General features: G+C 58.2%; 3 protein-coding genes across 7 annotated transcripts in view; 1 reads left to right on the forward strand and 2 right to left on the reverse strand.

Annotated features, from left to right (window-relative positions):
• Positions 1–4,772, forward strand: part of MYO9B (myosin IXB) — a 39,187-nt gene extending 34,415 nt beyond the window's left edge. For 3 of the 4 annotated variants that reach the window (XM_072977867.2, XM_072977870.2, XM_072977868.2), the window contains 8 exons: positions 2–130; positions 661–766; positions 1,217–1,348; positions 1,553–1,676; positions 2,428–2,475; positions 3,403–3,542; positions 3,746–3,873; positions 4,034–4,772. In XM_072977867.2, the coding sequence (XP_072833968.2) occupies positions 2–130; positions 661–766; positions 1,217–1,348; positions 1,553–1,676; positions 2,428–2,475; positions 3,403–3,542; positions 3,746–3,860 (794 nt within the window). In that variant the 3' untranslated portion in view covers positions 3,861–3,873; positions 4,034–4,772. The remainder of the gene's footprint in view (position 1; positions 131–660; positions 767–1,216; positions 1,349–1,552; positions 1,677–2,427; positions 2,476–3,402; positions 3,543–3,745; positions 3,874–4,033) is intronic. The other variant, XM_072977869.2, reaches the window with a different exon arrangement.
• A 315-nt stretch (positions 4,773–5,087) lies between these two features.
• ZNF414 (zinc finger protein 414) lies at positions 5,088–13,602 on the reverse strand. The gene is made up of 8 exons (XM_078379085.1): positions 13,336–13,602; positions 12,097–12,268; positions 9,966–10,073; positions 9,075–9,182; positions 7,814–7,919; positions 6,811–7,343; positions 6,240–6,398; positions 5,088–5,616 (listed from the first exon to the last, which is right to left on the reverse strand). Exons 1-8 carry the CDS (start codon positions 13,600–13,602, stop codon positions 5,540–5,542), a joined length of 1,530 nt encoding a protein of 509 aa, XP_078235211.1. The 3' UTR covers positions 5,088–5,539.
• A 902-nt stretch (positions 13,603–14,504) lies between these two features.
• LOC110072577 (uncharacterized) lies at positions 14,505–18,444 on the reverse strand. Of its 2 annotated transcripts, none has more exons than XM_072977873.2 (2): positions 15,977–18,444; positions 14,505–15,090 (listed from the first exon to the last, which is right to left on the reverse strand). In XM_072977873.2, exons 1-2 carry the CDS (start codon positions 17,886–17,888, stop codon positions 14,963–14,965), a joined length of 2,040 nt encoding a protein of 679 aa, XP_072833974.2. In that variant the 5' UTR covers positions 17,889–18,444; the 3' UTR covers positions 14,505–14,962. The 2 variants fall into 2 exon arrangements, with proteins under 2 accessions (XP_072833974.2, XP_020636704.3); XM_020781045.3 differs by having other exon boundaries at positions 14,505–15,094.
• Between the last annotated feature and the right edge of the window lie 18 nt (positions 18,445–18,462).

Genomic DNA, 18,462 nt, shown 5'->3' on the forward strand with positions numbered 1-18,462 from the left:
GACCCGAACTCGGTGCGCCTGGAGAACTACCCCATCCACACCATCACTGGGATCTTCAAGCAGTGGCTGCGGGAGCTGCCGGAGCCCCTCATGACCTTCGCCCAGTACAACGATTTCCTCCGGGCCGTGGGTGAGTGTCTGCGGGGTCAGTGGGACCCGGAAGCACAATCCTACCCCCCAGTGATTCTCTTTCCAGACATGGGGGGGGGGGACAAGAGGAAAGAGCCACTGCTCTCTCTTGGGAGGGGGGCAACAGCGGTTACAGCCAAAGAACAAGGCTTGTAAGAGAGACTCAGGACCAAGACCAAGAGCAGGAGAGAAGCTGCTATGCTTTTGGACGAGGAAGACACCAACGGAGAGGAACGTGTCCAGGTGACAGACATTCTGAACAGATAGTTTTCCTCTTTGTTTTCCTCACCTTCTCATCTGCCCTTAGATCGTAATTCTTCTGTGGCTTTTATTGTTTACTGCTACCCTGTGATTAATTTTATTAGATTTAAATCATAAATCTCCCCCCCCTCCAGTGCTTCGTTTGCAGCCTTCCTCGCCACCTTGGCTGGTTGGCCGCTGCCAGAGGCTGGGCACTGGGCTCTGGGGAGGCCCCTTGGCCGGACTCTGACCTGCCAGGGGCTCTCCTCTTCTCCTGCTCTCCCTCTGCAGAACTGCCTGGGAAACAGGAGCAGCTCGGGGCCATTTACAGCGTCCTCGAGCAGCTCCCGCGAGCGAACCACGACACACTGGAGCGGCTGATCTTCCACCTGGTCAAGTAAGCCAAGTGCCTTCTCCCCGGGCTGCCTGTTGATTGTGTGTGTGTGGGGGGGGTGGTTAATAAGATCCCAAAAGGCTCTCCACAGGGGGGAGGGAGACTCTTCTTGGCAGAGGTGGGAACTCTTTGGCTGAATAGACCTGGGGAGGGGAGCAAGTCCCTGGTGCCGGAAGGAGGGGCCTGGCCTTCATTCCCAGTGAATGAGGACCTTCCACCGGGAAGGCGCCAGCTTTGGTGCCCTGGGAAGAACAGGTCAGGGTTCGGAGGACAAGCGACTCAAGGGTGGTGTACCTAGCAGGGGGTGAAACGCCAGGGAGCCCCAGAGGTTGTCCGAAGGGCCGCGGAAAGAGGCCGCCAGCCAGGCCAGGCGGCCTCCCCCTCCCCCCTCCGTCTCCTTGCCCTCTTGCCTGTCCCGTTGCCCAAAGTTCTCTGCTTGGCTCCCAAACGCAGGGTCGCCCTGGTGGAGGAGGTGAACCGCATGTCCCCCAATGCCCTCGCCATCATCTTCGCCCCATGTCTCTTGCGCTGCCCCGACCACTCGGATCCCCTCACCAGCATGAAGGATGTCTCCAAAACCACCACGTGAGTCGGCGCTTCAGGGCCAACCTCACCCTCTGTGCTTCTCACTGGACGACACATCGCGAGGACTAGCAGGGTGGCACTCGGAAGCCCCCGCACTTCGTAACCCTCCTGCTCTCACGGGAGTCGATGCCGCATCCTCCACCTGCTTGCCTGCCTCACGTCTTCTGCAAGCTCTTTGACACCCCCCTTTGCCCGCTTCCGCAGGTGTGTGGAGATGATCATCAAGGAGCAGATGCGGAAATACAAGTTGAAGATGGAGGAGATTTGCCAGCTGGAGGCCGCCGAAACCATTGCTGTCCGGCGGCTCTCGTTGCTTCGGCAGAACTCGGTGAGCGTCAGGGCCCGGGGGTGGCTCGTGGGGGATTCCCAGCTTGCCGAGTCCTGGACGACATGCTCTTCGGCTTCAGCCACGAGTGCTTTTCGCCACTGAGTCGACGTGTGCCCGCTGTGTTGAGCCTGCTGGAGTGATGTGGCTGCTGAGCAAGGAAAGGCGGTTGAGAAAGGCCCCTTCCCAGGGCCAGCAGGGAAGAGATGGGGGTGGGGGGATGGTCTTGAGGCTGGAGGGGATGAAGAGGAGTGGTCTTCAGACACCTGACGTCCCCTGGTGCAGGACAGGCACGGAACCTGGATTCGGTTACGCTGTGAGGCAGGACTAGAAGGGAGGGTGGAAACCACGGGGGGGGGGGACACACACACAGATGGTGGGCCCACCTTAAGTGTCATGCCTTCGCCTCCAGAGAGAAGCCTTAGGAAGTGGAACAAGTTGCCTTAGGAGACGGTGGGCTCCCTCCCTTCTTGGACCACAAGAATCTTTAACATGGCCTCTGGCTTCTCTTTTGGCCATTTCTGATCAAATACATTGTGAAAATATATTTTTCTAGACCATGGATGAGTGAATCAGCAGATACCGAACCCGTGGATACCGTAGGGGGTTTGCCCTTCTCTAAATGGGTGTCCATAGGATTTCTGATGACTCTTCAAATTTTGGTTCAGGTTCACTTTTATCCCAAGGGAATCAGAATAAAGGGCTGCAGCCTTCTTGGAAAGCCTCCTTAGCCTTTTTTCCCCCTTTTCTCTAGCTGTGGCCTTTAAAACTGGGGTTTTCCTCTCCCCACGAGGGAGCCCGGGTAGGTGGAAGCAACCCTTGCGCGCGGTGCATGACAGAGCATTGCTGTTCCCCACCTCCCCCTTGGCTGCCCCCCAGCCCCGGCCTCAAGGGACACCCCCGGCCCCCAAACGGATCCTCACCTTCCTCTCTCCACCCCTCTGCATGCTTCATGGCTGCGCGCAATTCTTAGCAGCAAATTAACAGCAATGCTGGAGTAATTAGTTTGCAATGAGCAGGCATTTCCTGATGCTTCCCTTCTCGGGGGGGAAATGGTATGTCGTGGGGGGTTCCTCTTTCTTTCTCACTAACTCCAGACATATTTCTCTCTTCTCTATTTCTGCCTGATACTTTTTTTAAAAATTAATGGTTGGGTTGGTTAGCTTGTGGTGGCTTCTTTGTTGATGTGTTTAGTTGGTTTTATTTGTTTTAAAAGCAAATAAATAAAACTTGCTCCCTTTGCACGTGCAAAGGGAAATCCGTGGAAATCACGTGCAAAGGGAAATAAAGGAGGAGTACTCGCTTGGCACATGCTTGGAATCAGCCTTCTGCGTTAGTGGTTCTTGCCTCTCCGAGCAAGGACGTCCTGGGGACTCAGCCGGTAAATCTCAAGAAATCTCGGTAGAGACGGACCGGCTTTTCCTAGCTTTACTGCTTGGTTTAGCACGTAAAAAACAAAACTCTGCTTAACTTCTCAGCAGGCCCTGAAAGGGGGGGACCCTCTGCCCGACGGGGCTTTACTCAGGAGCCGCCCTTGGTCCAGGTGTCCCGATCCGTGAATTTGCTGCCTTTCCTCAATTCTTGGGGTGGAATGTGGGGGTTAAGATTGTCTCACCCCCATCCCCGAAACTTCGTGGCTCCTTGCACGCGAGGGCAAAGGGGGACGGGGAAGCCTGTGAGGCCTTAAGGGGTCTAACCGGGCACTGCAGTGACCTGCCTCGTCTTGCAGAACAAGATCCCCCTGAGCATTGGGGCGGACGGGGGCGCCTCGCCCAAACTGGGCGTCCTGCCCGAGGCAGAGGAAGAGGAGGCCGACCATCGGGAGAAAGCGCTGCTGATGGAGCGCATCCAGTCGCTGAAGGAGGAGAAGTGAGTCCCCGCGTGCGGAGAGCTTTGGCCTTCCGCCGTCCTGGGGATCCTTCCTGCCCCCCCCCTCTGCCTCGGCTGCGTGGGTCACTCCACCGGGAAGGGGGGCGGCGGCGGCTCACAAGACCCACCAGGAGGGAGCTGACCTTTCCAGGGGGTGAGGCGGAGAGGAGCCGTTTTGAAATAACCCTGGCCTTCCCTGGCAGGGAAGACATCACCTACCGGCTACCGGAGCTGGACCAGCGCGGCTCCGACGAGGAGAACCTTGACTCCGAGACGTCAGCCAGCACCGAGAGCCTGCTGGAGGAGCGGGGGGCGTGATGGCACCCCAGAGGTCTGCCCCCCCCTTTTTTTGCTTTTCCTCGGTTCCTTTCCCTTTCCTGTCCTCTCCATCTGGGTCTGTGCATGTGTGCGGGGGGGGGGGGGAATCGAAGGCCGTCAGGGCCTCCTCCCAACATCTCACCCACGTTGGCTCTCTTGCCCTTTCTCTAAAGGAACCTCCTTCCACCAAAGATGTGCCTGAGGGGCGTCCACCCTTCCACTGCCCGGTGCCCTCTGTGCCTCCTTCACCAGAGGAGGCTACACCAGCCACACCCAGGGGATGCCCTCTGTGAAGCCCATGCCGCCGCCGCCGCCGCCTCCTCCCCAGGATTGCCCCCCCAGCTGTGAGTGCGACGGCACCACCCAGGCCTCGCCAACCGTCCAGTCTGAAAGTGACCAGCCGGGGTGTCTCAGTCTCTCTCCAGTGGGTCACTGGCAGGCCCCCGTCCACGAGGGCAGGCGAGCGGCGCCAAGGGATCTCCCGCCCTGTCCCGGAGAAGTCCCACGTCTAACGCCCTGTTCGTCAGCCGACGAGACCAGCTGGCCCGCGGATGGGGAACCCCGAGCCTGTTCTTGGGTGGCTGGAAAGGACGGCAGCCCTTCCGGCAAACGCCTGGAGAAGCTCCGAACCGCCCCCATGGTCTCAGAAGGGAGGCCGTGGGAGGAAACGCGCTCCTCCGCCGTGGCCTTTGGGTGCCGTCCCCGCCTTGCTTGCTGCCAGCTTGGAGCCGACCGACGGGGGGAGTCGAGGGACGCTGCCCGTCTCTCCCACTTTCCGTCTTCCAGTTTTTTATGACAACTTTCCAAGTGGTTTACAAGGACTTTTTATGATTTTTGTAATAACCGTTCGATGGAGACCAAAAATGTTATCTATGTTGTTTATATTAAAACAGTGCACTTTTTTTGGGAAAAGTTGTGAGTTGGGATTCTTCTTGGTGGCCTTCCTGGGGGGTGGCAGCGTTGCGGGTGGGGGTCCCTCCTGGATGGTCTCTTTAAAGCTGGATGGTCGAGCCATGGATGCGAGGATGATCTCTTGATGGAACGTTACATCGAGATAGAGGGGGGGGGGTCTGTTTCCCGAAGTGTGTTCCGATCCCTAGAATTTGGTGCTGGTTTTGTAAAGCTCCTTCCCCTTCTTGAATCCTACACGGTCGACTCAGGCAGATGAAAAGGGAACCCAGAAGCACCACCGAGTAGTAAACAAATTAAAAAACCCCAGAGCCTGGGTTCTGTACAATCCCCATTTATTTTATCCTTCCCCCGAAATCAGCAGAAACCTGCCAAGAAAGACCTGAGCAAACCTGACCATCCGCTGTACGGAGCGTGGCCTTCCCCCCACCCCACCCCAGGAGGGCAGAAAATAGGTTTTGCCTGAAAGCAAAAGTCAACCCAAACTTTCAAAAAACAGAAGAAGAAAAAAGGAAAGGTGCACCGAAATAATTCTAGTTTAAATTAAGCATCAATAACAACAATAATAATTAATAATAAAAAATTCCTACTCCCTTTCTCTCCTGAATGGCACCCATGTGTCTTCTTGCATTTTTAAAGAGTGTGATGGAGGCGCAAGGAGAGAGGCGCCTGCAGGGGGGTGTTTGCACCTTTGTGGATGCTGGATTTCCGAGTCCGTCCTTTCCCCCTGCCGTCCTTTCCACCTCTTCAAGGAGCAGAAGGGCATCACCTCACAGCGGGGTGAAAAGAGTGTTTTCCACATCTGGTGTCAGCTTTGGGTGGAACGTGGGAAGGGCCACGCCAAACTCTGGGGAAGGGAAAAGACAGGAGAGGTCAGATGGCAGCCGGGGGGTTGGGGGGGGGAGAGACCTTTAAACCACAAAGCAAAGCCTTTCTCTTACAGCCCCCCCCCCCCAATATCCATGAGGGGTTGACCCCAAGCTGCTCTGCAAATGCTGAAAAACATGGATGATAGTGAAGGTTTTAATAGCAAACATTGTGGCCAGACATATTTCATGGATAAGTGAAACAGCCACTAGAGGGAGCCAGAGACCAGGCTATGGATGGCATTTGCTATAATCCGCATTTCCCAGCATCCGCAGGGAGCTGAGAATTGATCCCTTGCCGATTTGGGAGTCTGACTGTATTTAAAGGCCTGGTATTCCTTTTGACCTTTAAAAAATATTAGGATAGCTAAGAGGCCCAGAGAGAGAGAGAGAAGCCTGTGAGCAGTCCGCCCTCCTGCGTGTGAATGGAGAGCGACCAGAGGGACGAGGGGGACCCCCTCTGCTCAAGCACAGGGTGCAAAACTAAACGGACAAGGGCCAGGGCGATGGCAATTCCCCCCCCCCCGGGAAAGATCCTCCTTTTCGCTGCCGAGGGGGCACCAAAACCATAGGTCCCCCCCCCCCCCCGCCATGGGGCACTCACCCATTTCGCCGTCCAGCCGGCCGGGAGGGGAGGGGTTTTTGCGATGGTCTTCTGTGTGCTGGGTCATCTCTTCCCGCGAGGCCGTGGAGTAAGGGCACTGGAGGCAGTTGTAGCGCCCCCGCGTGTGCTCCCACACGATGCGGCTGTTGGAGGAGTGCCCTGTTGGAGTGGTGGGGAGACAGGCAGACATTCACCGATCCAGAGAATAGAAGGGGGGGAGAAGGGAAAAGGAAAGCCCCCCCGAGTGTGGAAACCCTGGGCCACAGGCACCTTCATACCCTTCTTTTTCGGGAACAAGAGCGCAACCCGGTCCCGCTTCAAAAGTAACGTAACCAGGAGGAACAAAGTTATCAGCGGATCAAGGAAGATTTGGGAGTTGCTTTTAGAAGTTCCTTTTAAAAGGCATTTTACAGGCCTTTTTTGGACATGAACGTTTCAACTTTTATGCTATCCGCTTACCAATAAAGACAGCACGACCTGGACATGGGGGGGGGGGGCTGGGTGTTCCCCTGGTGTCCCAATCCAGGGGAGCTGAGGATGGCAGGGGAACGAAGCCCGGAAGGGGACTCACCTTGGCTTTTCTTCCAGACGGCGTTGGAGACGGGGAGGCTCTGCCCGGGCAGGAACGGCCGGAGGCGGTTCTGCACGGCGGCCTGAGGTAAAGCGTAGTTGGGGGGCTGCATGTAGGGCAGGAAGGGCCCCGGGACCGATGGGGCAGGCGGCGTGGAGAATCGGGGCAGGACCGGCGGCCCAAAGAGCGACTGCTCCAGCAGAGGGTAGGCATGAGGCGGTGGCGGGGCCGGCAACCCCGGCTCCGACGAGGGGCCCAGGTCGGCGGGCGAGGCGCCGGTGGCTGGCGTGGTCTCCGGCGCCCCCGGCAGGTCGGCTTCCTTCTGGGGTTCGGCGGTGCTGGAGAGCTTCGGGGGCTCCTCCGCCGGTTTTGCCGGGAGCTCCTTTTCCGAGCTGGAGGCAGGCAGGAAGACGGGTTTGTCGGCCGCGAGGGCTGGCGGCGGTGGCGGGGTGGCCGTGGCTGGGTCAGAGCAGCTGTGCAGGTGCTTGAAGAGGGAGCGGTGCGTCCGGAAGCGCGAGGTGCAGTTCTCACATCTGGAGAAGAAGAGATGGAGGGAGGTGGGGCCGCGGGAGGAGGAGGGAAGACAGACTCCGAGGGTTACCCTGTCACCGACTCCCCCCCACCTTGAGGTCATGGATTTCCTGTTGTCATCCTCCTTAACAGTTAAGAATTCCCCCCCCCCCCGATCTTTAGCCTGAATTGGGAGATTAGTTCGAAGTACCCCACCGTGGATGCTGAAAAATGTAGATTATAGCAAACGCTATTATAATAGCAAATATGCTATACGTAGCATGGTTTCTAGCTCACTCTAGTGGCCACTTCTGGTGACTTCATCTTTAAAAATACATATTCTAGGATTTTTCTTTCAATATTTTTTAACATTTGCAGACTGCAGATAAATGAATCAGTGGATACTGACCCCCATGGATAAGGGGGTGCAACTGTACATTTTTTTTTTAAATATGGCTTTAAGAAGAAAAGAAAAACAATGGGGTCTTCTTACTTGAAGTAGCGGTTGAGCTTGTAATGGGCCTTCATGTGTCCCATCAGGCTTTGCATGTTGGGGAACGATTCTGCGCAGCCTAGTGTGGAGCAATGAAAGGTCTTTCCTAGAGGAAGCAAAGGGACATTTAGTGACTTTTGCAAATTCCACAAGACACAGATCGGGTTCCTCTGCTCCCTGCACCACCCACTCCTCTTGTCCACACACCCCCCATCACATTTAAACCAACCTACCGTATTTGCCGGCATACAAGACGACTTTTTGGGCCCAAAAAACATGCCTCCAAGTGGGGGGGGGGTTGTCTTGTACGCCGGGTGCACTTCGAGTCAGGAAGAAGCCGCCCCCACCGCGTGAGTGACGCGGGGCCACGCTGGCCAGGGAGGCGGGCAGGCAGTCAGTTTGGATGGAGGGAGGGAAGCACAGCCTGCCATGCCTGAGCGGCCAGAACCTGCCACCGGGCTCGCCCGCCACCCACCCGTTTCCCCTCTTCCTCTTCCTGCCGCCGCCTGCTCAGCCTCTTCCCTACCCTCTCGCTATTGAGCCAGCGCGCTTGCTCGCCTGCCACCCGCCCGCTTTCCCTCTTCTTCCTCCTCCTCCTCCTCCTGCTGCCGCCCGCTCAGCCTCTTACCCTCTTCCTCGCCCTCTCGCTGCCATGTCTGAGCGGCCAGAGCCCACCGCCGGGCTGCCCGCCGCCCCGTGGCGCTGAGCCAGGCATGGCAGCGAGAGGGCGAGGAAGAGGGTAAGAGGCTGAGCTTCCCCTCTTCCTCCTCCTCCTCCTCCTCCTCCTTCCACCACCCGCCCAGCTTCTTCCTCGCCCTCCTCCCCGCTGGCCATGAATTTCCAGGGCGGGCCCAGGCAGAGCCCTGGGCAGCCGGCACCGCATGTTGGGGGGGGGGTCGTCTTATACGGCCGGTAACCTTGTACGCCGGCAAATACGGTAATGGGGTTTGGACCCTGGGCTGTTCTTGGGTGCCCGCTGCTCGACAAGGGCACAAAACAGCCCATGCTCTTTGGGCAGCCCCTCGAGCCAGGAAAGCACCGGCAGAATGTGCCTGTTTTGTTAGCAAGTGAGAGCCATTTGGAGGGGGGGGATCTGAATTTTGATTCAGGAGAGGTAGGAATCATCGGGATCAGGGAGTCCCACCCCACAAAACAAGGAAGCGGGTGCTCAGGATCTGATTTGAGCTTGCATTTTTCTCCGACCTACCAGAATGTTCCCCGCTACCCACCCTGCGAGGCAGGCTGGAAGAGGCCGGCTTACCCTCCAGAGACTGGGTGGGTCGGTAGTGGAGCCGCATGTGGTCCAGGAGCTCTTTCATGCTGCGGCAGGCCAGCCGGCACCCATCCCCCGAGCATTGGTATCGCTTCCCTAAAGCCACAAGACACCATAGGAAGTCAGTCGGCACTTAGCTTAAAGAGACATTTGAATCTGTATTTCTTACCATGAAGTTCTCAGAAATGACCACTCGAGGGAGCCACAGGCCATGCTATGGAGAGCGTTTGCTATAATCCACATTTCCCAGCATCTGCGGGGGCTTGGAACCAATTTCCCCTGCGGATATGGGGGTCCTACTGCATTATTGGTCCCTTTAAACAGCCGTTTGGAAATAGGTAGAGAAGGGTGGGGGGAAATCACTCATTTTATATCAGTAAATTGACTCTGTTCTTGTTATTTTCAGAGATTTATAAAAGTAGCTGCATTATGTATAATTCCCCACCTCCCAGCATTTTGGGAATAGCCCGGTTGTTTTTTTTTTCCAAATGAGTTGCGAGCAATCCTGGGATAAGCTGCTAATATAGGAGTATTCTGTGGATGCCCAGGACCACCCAAAAATGAAGAAGTGGGTCAAAATGGTGGATAATAGCAAACACTCTCCATAGCATGGTCTCTGGCGCTTTCTGGTAGCCAGTTTTGCTAACCACATCGTAGAAATGAATATTTCTGGGATTTTTCTTTCAGTATTTTCAGATCACTTATAAGTGAAACACGGATACCGATCCTGCAGATATGTTAAGTCCTATTGTATAAAGACATGAGTAAATTAAACTCCCACATGGTCACAAAATCCGGAGCGGTCAATCTCATGCTCCCCACCCTCCCCCTTAAAATTTATTTACTAAAGGGAGAGAGACTGGGGAGAGCAGAGCTTACCTGGGGCAGGCCTGCGCTTCAGGATCCGCAGGGCCTGGTTTCGATTTCCGCCACCCGCACTCAACTTGGGCTGGGGCTGGGTGTTCAAAAGCCCAGAATTATTAGAACCTGAGGCGAGAGGAGGAAAGAGAAATCAAGGGTTCAAAAACCTCCCTGGTGGTCAAATCAAGAGAGGAAGTCCTAGAGATTATGCACATCGTTTGTCTCACCTGCCTAAACTCTCGTTAAGATAATGGGAGATGATGCTGAAACGGAAACGCTTCCCCCTCCTTTGGAGAGAACAGTCAAGACCCCCTCACCTCCCTCAGAGCAGCCTTCACTCAAGGTGTTGCCCTGCTGAATTTAGACCACAACTCCCATCCTCCTTGGTACCAAAAGGTACCAAGAAGGCCAGTGGGCGAGGATTGGTGTGCATCCCATAATGATCCCCTGGAATCCTTCTTTGTGCATAAGGGCTCCTCACGGGCCAACTGGAAGGGGAAGAGACGGGGCTGCAAAGACTGAATTTTGCAAAATTTGCTGGATAGCTCAGGGTGGGACTTCGAATCCCATACGGCTGGTCGTTCCTGGGAGAAAAGCCAGTCTGGGTGGCCCGTCCTAGAAGATGGGAAGGGAAAACCCTTTTGGGGTGGGGGCGATTCCCTACCTGGAAAACCCTGAAAAGGGTCACTGTAAATCAGAATTGACTTGACAATACAGAGTTATTCTTACTTACAGTGGTGCCTCGTATAACGAGTGCCCTGTTTAACGACAAATCCGCATACCGATGCGGATTTTGCGATCGGAAAAGCGATCACATACCGATGCTGCCTATGGGGAAAAATCGCTTTGCGATGTTTTCCCCATAGGCACTATTTTCACCCAGCTGAGCGGCGGGAGCCTCCCAAGGAGCGCTCCCGCAGCTCAGCTGGGGGAAAATGCCTGCGGTGGCCTCGGAAGGACCCTTCTGAAGGGTCCTTCAGAGGCCACCACCGGGATTCCCCTTCCCCGCGGTCGGCTTCCCCGGCCATGGTCGGACTGTCAGGAGTCCGACCATGCCTGGGGTAGTCGGCCGCGGGTGGGATCCAAGCCGCAGGGTGGTGGTGGAAGGCATGGCCGGGCTCTTCGGCAACTGCCGAGCCTCGGATCCAAGCCTCGGCGGCTGCCGAAGACCCCATCCATGCCTCCAATCCTCCCCCCACGGATTAAAGCCTCCCCGCGCCGCCTACCCCGGCCGTTTTCGGACACCTGGAAGTCCGAGAACGCCTGGGGAAAGCGGCGCGGGGAGGCTTCAAGCATCGGGGACAGAGTGGGGGGGATCGGGAACGCTTGAAGCCTACCCGTGCCGCTTACCCAGGCCGTTCTCGGACGTCCAGATGCCGGTAGCCTCCCCGCGCCACCTACCCCAGCCGTTCTCGGACACCTGGAAGTCCAAGAACGGCCGGGGTAGGCAGCGCAAGGAGGCTTTAAGCAGTGGGGACGGGGGGGGGGGGATCGGGAAGGCTTGAAGTCTACCCGTGCCGCTTACCCAGGCCATTCTCGGACTTCCAGAAGTCCAAAAACGGCCTGGGTAAGCGGCGCGGGTAGGCTTCAAGCCTTCCCGATCCCCCACCCACCCTGTCCCCGATGCCGGTAGCCTCCCCGCGCCGCCTACCCCAGCCGTTCTCAGACACCTGGAAATCCGAGAGCGGCTGGGGAAAGCGACACGGGGAAGCTTCAAGCGGCGGCTGCAGGGTGGGGGGGTGTCCGCACCCAGCCTCCCCCCACGGCTTGGATCCGAGCCACGGCGGCTACCCCAGCCATGGCCGGACTCTAGGGAGTCCAGCCATGGCTGAGGTAGCCGCCGTGGGTCAGATCCAAGCCGCGGGGGGAGGGAGAAAACCGGATAATCCATTCCTATTGGAACGGATTAACCGGTTTCCAATGCATTCCTATGGGAAATGGTGCTTCACATAATGATGTTTTCACATAACGATTTTTTTTGAACCAATTAACATCGTTATGTGAGGCACCACTGTATTATTAGTATTATCATTCCTCATGCGTTGCTCTGCGGGAAGCGAGATTCCACCACCGCCACCTTTCCCCAAGCACCCACAGAACAGCAACTCAGTGTCCCATCGTCCCCCATCCCCGTTCCCTCCACATTTACCACTCAGGGAGGACCTGGGTGATGTCGCCATTGGCGGTGCTTCCTTCTCCTCAGCCGTGCCTCCGATGTGGGTGAGGGGAGCCCCCAGCGGGCACCGAGGGGGGGTGGCAGCTGCCCAAAGAGGCGGTGGTGGCAGAGGCCGCAGGGGGGGCACCGGGGCTGGCGTCCTCTCCTGGGGGAAGAAAAAAGGGGGAGGAGAAAGACAGGAACCCCGTCAGGCCAGGCGCCCGCAGAATCCCTCTGAGCTCCCCGCTTTGTTTGCAAAGCAGGCCTTCCCCCCCCCCACACCTCTTTTCCCCAGACCCAGAACATGTTGCAGGGATTTGAATTTCCGGGGATTCGATTCCTCCAGCAGGAGGGCCGGGATTTCCCTGAGTAGAGCAGCTTCAAGTTCTCCAGAGGAGTTCCCGCCGCCGCCGCCGCCCCCCCTTTTCTCCTTCTTCCCCTCATCCACAGGCTCTTGCGGTCTCGAAAAGAACAAGATAATAAGGATCTCCATGCCAAGTGGGGGGGGGGGAGAGGAAGGGTCTTCGCACCCCCGGATCTGCCCAAAGGCGCTGCTCTCCGCAGCGACATAAAAGGAAAAGGTGGAGGAAAATCCTTTTTTAAAAAAAATTAGAGGTGCTTCAGTATGCGGCGTAAACCAACAGTTTAAGCCAATGGGGGAGGTCTGTGCCCCCCCCGGCCTTCAGTGGGGCTTGTCTAAGACCACAAAGCCCCCAGAGCAGGAGGCGTCCCTCCAGGGCAGGGGCTGGCCAACCGCGCCGCCGTCCCCCCCCCTTGCACGACAGCCTCGCAGGGCAGGCCAGCCGGCGGGGCCGCCCCTGTTCCAAGGGGGGGGGAGGAGGAGGCGCCCCCCCCGGAGGCCTCCCGCCAGCCCGGAGGCCTCGGCCAAGGACCAGACCGGAACCCCCCCCCACCCCCGAGGAACGGACCCCCGCCCTTGGAAACGGCGCTTCACTTACTAAAGGCGAAGGATGATAGCCGGTGGGGGGGGCGGGGGGGAACAAAGCCAGGAGAAGAAAGGAGGGGAAGGAAGGGAGGGGGAGAGGGGGTGGGGGTGGGGGTGGGGGCCGGGAGAGGGGGGGTCGCAACGGGCTCCCCCACCCCCAGTCGCTTACCGGGCTCTTCCGGGGGGAGGGGCTCCCGGGTCTCTTTCCACAGAAGCCGCCCCCCTCCCCTTCCTCTTCGAGCGTCGGCGTCCTTTCTCCCCCCCCCCCCGCGCCGCCCCCTGCGAACCTCGCTCTCTCGGTCCCGGGCGGGAGGAGGAGGAGGAGGAGGAGGAAGAGGCGGCGGCGGCGGCTCCCCTGGTAGCCCTTCTCGGGCGGGCGCCGTTCTCGCGAGACCGGAAGTGCGCGGCGCGAGGGTTGAGGGGAAAGGAGGGAAGGCGCCCCCCAGCGGCGCCCAAGGGGTAGAAGCCGAGGAGGAGCGAGGCCGGGCGATCGGGACGCCCCCCTGTGGCCGACGACGGTTTTGCACCGCGCGGGCCTGCTTGGGCACCATCATCATCCCTTGGCTTCGTTTCCCAAAAATAAAAGCACTTCGCGGGTTTTTTTGTTTGTTTTTTTGCTGGAGGAGATCATTGTGTGGCTCAGCTTCTGAACGGCACAAACGACAGGCAGGGTGTGTACATTTGTGTGTGTTCCTGCATCCACTCTCTGGCTCCCCCACCACCACCACGATGCTGGAAGGTGCGATCCAGGTAACACAGAAAGCAGGGCCAGTTGGGCATAAGGAGGCAGGAGAACTAGGTAAACTCACAAAAGGGAGTCTTTCGTGAGCAGCCATCGGCCCTTCAGGATGATGGCCTTCCTGCCACATCGGCCAAGAAAGCCACCCGGTCCAAAAACAGCCATTCCTTGTGTTACAGGGCGACCGCCTCGTTACAGAAAACGAAGCATCTGTTCCAGTTCTGTATCTGGAGACCACGGGCACTTTTCCAGACAGGAGGGGCGGCACCAGAGAGCAACCAAGAGGCCTGGATCTGAGGCCCACCTGAGCACAAAGAGCATGGAAGAGATGCATGAATGTCATATCCAGGTACTTTGGAGAGGGAGCAGGGTCATGCCATGAAATGGGGTTTTTTCTGGCATTGGGGGCTTTCCAATGCTCGAGCCACGCCCACCCTTCTTGGGCTGGGGGCTCAACTGGATGACCTTTGGGCAACCCCTCCTAGCGCAACAGTTCTTCCTATTCCACCATTTTCTGAGGCAGTGCACCCGGGGATTCTGCTCACCAAATCCCAGCCAGCTCTGAAATTGCCGATGCCTTTTACTCTTGGGCAAGGCCAGGGAGCTGGGAAAAGGGTGAGGTCTCTGGACCCTCAGAATTCAGAGGGAGGGAGGGAGGGAGGGGGTGACGTCCAGGCAGGCCTGGCTAAGGGACACACGTTCAACCAGACAGAAAGATAATAACACCTAAACAACCTTTATTGAACGGTCGCTATGAAACAGAAGATGAAGCGGTGAGTAGGGAGAGCGGAAGGGGACAGAGAAAGGAGGTCGGTCCACGAACACGCTGGGCTTCCCGTCCTGCCAAACATCCTTTGAACAACGGCATTTCGCGGGCCTCATTAAGCCACCGGCTCACAGGTGTTGGGAGGAAAGGGGTGGCCCATACTTGCCCAAAGAGCCATCGCTGGAGATCAAAAAGTCCCTGGAGGCAGGAGAGAAAGTGAGATGGATGAAGAAGGAACCCATCGGCACCCCCCAAAATAAGATGTCTCTGTTGTTTTCAGCAGGTTCTCTTCCGGCTTCTCCAACGGGCAAAGACGACACGGGTGATATGGGAGCACCCCAGTAGCCAAAAGAACGACGGTGTGCAGGGTCCTCCCAAGGCCAAGATCCGTTTAACAACAAGAAGGCCGTCAAGATCCAGTAGCAGACACAGAAGTCAGGAGTGAGGCCACCATGGCCACCGTGCACCTCCTGGGGTCCCGGGAAGAGTGCAGCCGGAAGGCAGCCTTTCCTTCCTCAGTCGTGGTCTTCTCGCCAGCTGGCTGGAAAACAAGCAGAACCCTGAGTAGGAAGGAGAGAAGCGGCCCAGCGGGACAGCCGCCCCGGGAGCCAGGCTGAACTGAGAAGGAAATGGGGCCTCTTGACAGCTCTGCCCCAGACGAAATCCCGCCCCAGGCTTGTAATGGCACACGTGGACCCCTTTCTGCGTTTGGGGGAGCGAGCAGCAACGGCAGGGGCCCTGGGGGGCTTGGTCCCCAGCTGCAAAAGGAAGCTAGGAAGCGGCCTTCCACCCAGTGACCACCCTGGTCCACGTGGGCCATTGCGGTCCACTCTGGCTGGCAGACCAGGTTTCCCCTGGTCTGTCTTGCTCAGAATCAAAAAAAGGCTGAGCTTGTTTAGGATGGCTGGGCTCACCCAGCGCTGGCTTGCCCGTTTCAGCCCGCGATTTTTAAGGTCTTGAAAAAGAGAGAAGAGGCTTTGCCAACCGGAAGCAGGAGCATCCCTTGAATGCAATGCGACACATGCATTTTGCCCCTGTATCACCCAACGAAATGCTGTCGTTTACGAGGTGTGGGCTGGGCCGACGGCCCTGTTTGTGCTCAAAGGTGGCACCAGCAGTTTCTGCTGGGAAACCTCTTCCTTCACAACCCATGAGAGTCTAGCCAAGGGACCCTTCAAATGGTGCTTGTTGCCAACACAGGTTTGCCATTGGCTGTCGGGACTCGCACCGCCAAAGAACACACTGTTTGGAGTAGCCAGGTCTGGCCGGAGCTCTCCTGTACTTTTAAAAACAAAACGAACCAGGGAGAAAAGGACCATTCCAAAAAACTGAGACCCTCAGGCTCTGGGCTGCTCAAAACCTCCATAAGACCTAATTTGGGGGGGGGGAGACAAAAAACTTGTGGTACCACCCACAGCCTCACCTGACATGTGCTGACCACCACCATCCTGGAGGCGAGGGCCCAACTTGGAAAGGCGTGGTTTCCGACGCACGTAGTTAGGTCTGGGGCCTGGATGGAGGTTTTTGGGATTCAGGCTCGGTCCTTGGGCCAACTGTGGGAACTTCCGGATGATCTCCTTCAGAAGTTTCACTTTGTCTTCTGGAAAGAGCATTCCGCCGGCACTGCGCCCAGTCATTTCCGTTGACACACTCCTGAGGCGGGGGTTGATGGTCGCGAGGACCTCTGAGCGGCGGAGCACCAGCAGCCTCTGGTTGATGCTCCCGATGTAGCGGATGACGCGCCGAATCCACTCGCGCAGCTCCAGCGGATCCACCGCCTCCCCCTTCTCGACAGCTTCCTCGGCCATCTCGTAGATGGTCATGGCGGGCGCCAACATGTTCAGCACCTCGTCCTGGATAAAGCGGATCTGAGAAGTGGCGCGGGAAATGGTTTTTACTTGTTTCGCATTCAGCAAGCTGAGGAGGTTGGTGTTCAGTTCAGGGGTCTCCGAGGACCGGTCTGGCAAGGCAGGCCTCGGACAGGTGGACAGGAGGTATTCCCTCACCCTCTTCTTCAAAATAGACTGGCATTGGTTCCAGAAATCCACCACCTCCTCCCGCGGGACCCAAGAGACAGGGGCAATTTTGGGATGATCCCGACGGCCACCCAATTCTCCTGGGAAGCTCTCTGTAATGGTCCGGCCTTCCTTGGGGCTCCATTCTTCTCGGAAACTGGAGGGACCCTCTGAGTCTTCCAGGTCTTCGTCGGGGTTTGGAGGCATCCCAAGGCGTTCGCCTCCAGTCCAGCTCTCAGGCTCCTTTCCTCTCCGCTCTGGGCTGTCCCACGTGCTTTCGCCCTGGTCCCAACCCAGCTGGCTTGGGAGGCTGGAGCTGGCAGGATCCTCCAGGACCTCTGCCTGCGCGTGGCTTCCCCAGGGCCTTCGGACTCCAGCAGGACCCCCTTGGCCCCTTTCTCTGCTGGGATTGCGCCAACTCCCTTCCTCTCCAGGAAAGGTGGGGAAACCTCCTTGACTTCCCTCAGGAGCCCTCCGCCTCTCTGCGCTTCCACCCCTCCTCCTCGGGTGCGGGTCCTTCTCAAGGTAGCTCCACTCCTGGCCCCGATCCTGTCTCGCCTCCCCCCCTGGGGCTCCCCTGCTCCGGAAGCTGCTGGTGCTGCTGCTGGACCTCTCCACGTGGCGTCCGCCCATCATCCTTCCACTGGAGAGATGCTGCTGCTTCTGATGCTGCTGTTTCTGATGCTGCCACTGCCGCCCTTCCTCCTCCTCCTGGCAGCTCCTCGGCTGCCCTTTGGCCCAGGCCCCCCCCTCCCTCCCGGGGCTGGCCCCCCACCTGCTGCTTCTCTCCGCCTCCCCCCTTCCTGAGACGGGGAAGAGGAGGCTGCTCCTGGAGGAGGCGGCGGGGCTGCGCCACGCCCTCTCCCGGGTGCCGCTAGGGGAAGGGCCTCTCCAGCCGGAGTCTGACCCCCGAGGGGGGCTCCTGCTCCGGGCCCTCCCTTGGGGGGGCTCCCAGGGTCCCATCCCGCCCTCCCGAGCGGGGAGGGGCTCCCTCCGAGGCCCCTCCCAAGGGGACCGGGACCTGCCCCCTCCTCGGACCTCCACCTCCTTTCCCCCCTCCCTCTCTTCCACCCCCCTACTTTCCGGCCAAGGCCCTCCCCGGCCCGTCCTCCCCTCCCGCCCGGAGGTCGCCCGGGGCCTTTCCCGCGACGCCCTTCTCTCCGAGGGCCTCCAGGTGGGGGGCCCAACCCCTCCCCACCCGACTTCCTCCTCCTCCTCTTCCGGGAAGGACCGCTTGCGCCGGGGACGGGCGTCGATGTCGTGGTCGCCGTAGCCCCACGACCCCCGAGGCGGAGACTCGCTCCGGCCGTAAGACGCCATAGCTCCTGCCGCGCGGGAAACCGCCGCCTCCCTCCCCGGAAGTCTCCCTCGCCACTTCCGCCCTGGACCGGAAGCGGCGTCCCGCGGCAACCGGTCCACCGCCCAATTCACTCCCCCGAGAACACAGAGCGGCTCAACTGCCTCTCGGTCCTTTTCTGAGACGTCGAGGAGACAGAGCCGCTCTAGCCCTTCCCTCTCTTTCTCACAGTCCCCAATAACTGTACCTAGTCGCAATTCATTTCTTTCCTTACCGGAAGCCGCAACCTCCCTCACCGGAAGTATGCTCCTCTTTCCGCTCTCGGCCGGAAGCGGAGTCCCGTTTCCCCTGCAACCGGTGCATTGCCTAATTCCCTGCCCCAAGAGCAATCAATAATACGTAATGGTTTGAACCAGTCCCGCACCCCGACTTGCTTGCAGGGTGATGACTCTGCTGTTTCTTTAACCAAATTCCTCCCAACCTCGCGGATCTTTAACCCCATTGCTTGAGATTTCTGCTCCCCCCCCCCTCATATTCACCCCACGGGCTCTCGACCTCTGCAAGGCATTTAAAAAACCATCTTAAGAAAAACCACTC

The sequence above is a fragment of the Pogona vitticeps genome, chromosome 7 (genome assembly GCF_051106095.1).
Source record: "Pogona vitticeps strain Pit_001003342236 chromosome 7, PviZW2.1, whole genome shotgun sequence".
Lineage (NCBI taxonomy): Eukaryota > Metazoa > Chordata > Lepidosauria > Squamata > Agamidae > Pogona > Pogona vitticeps.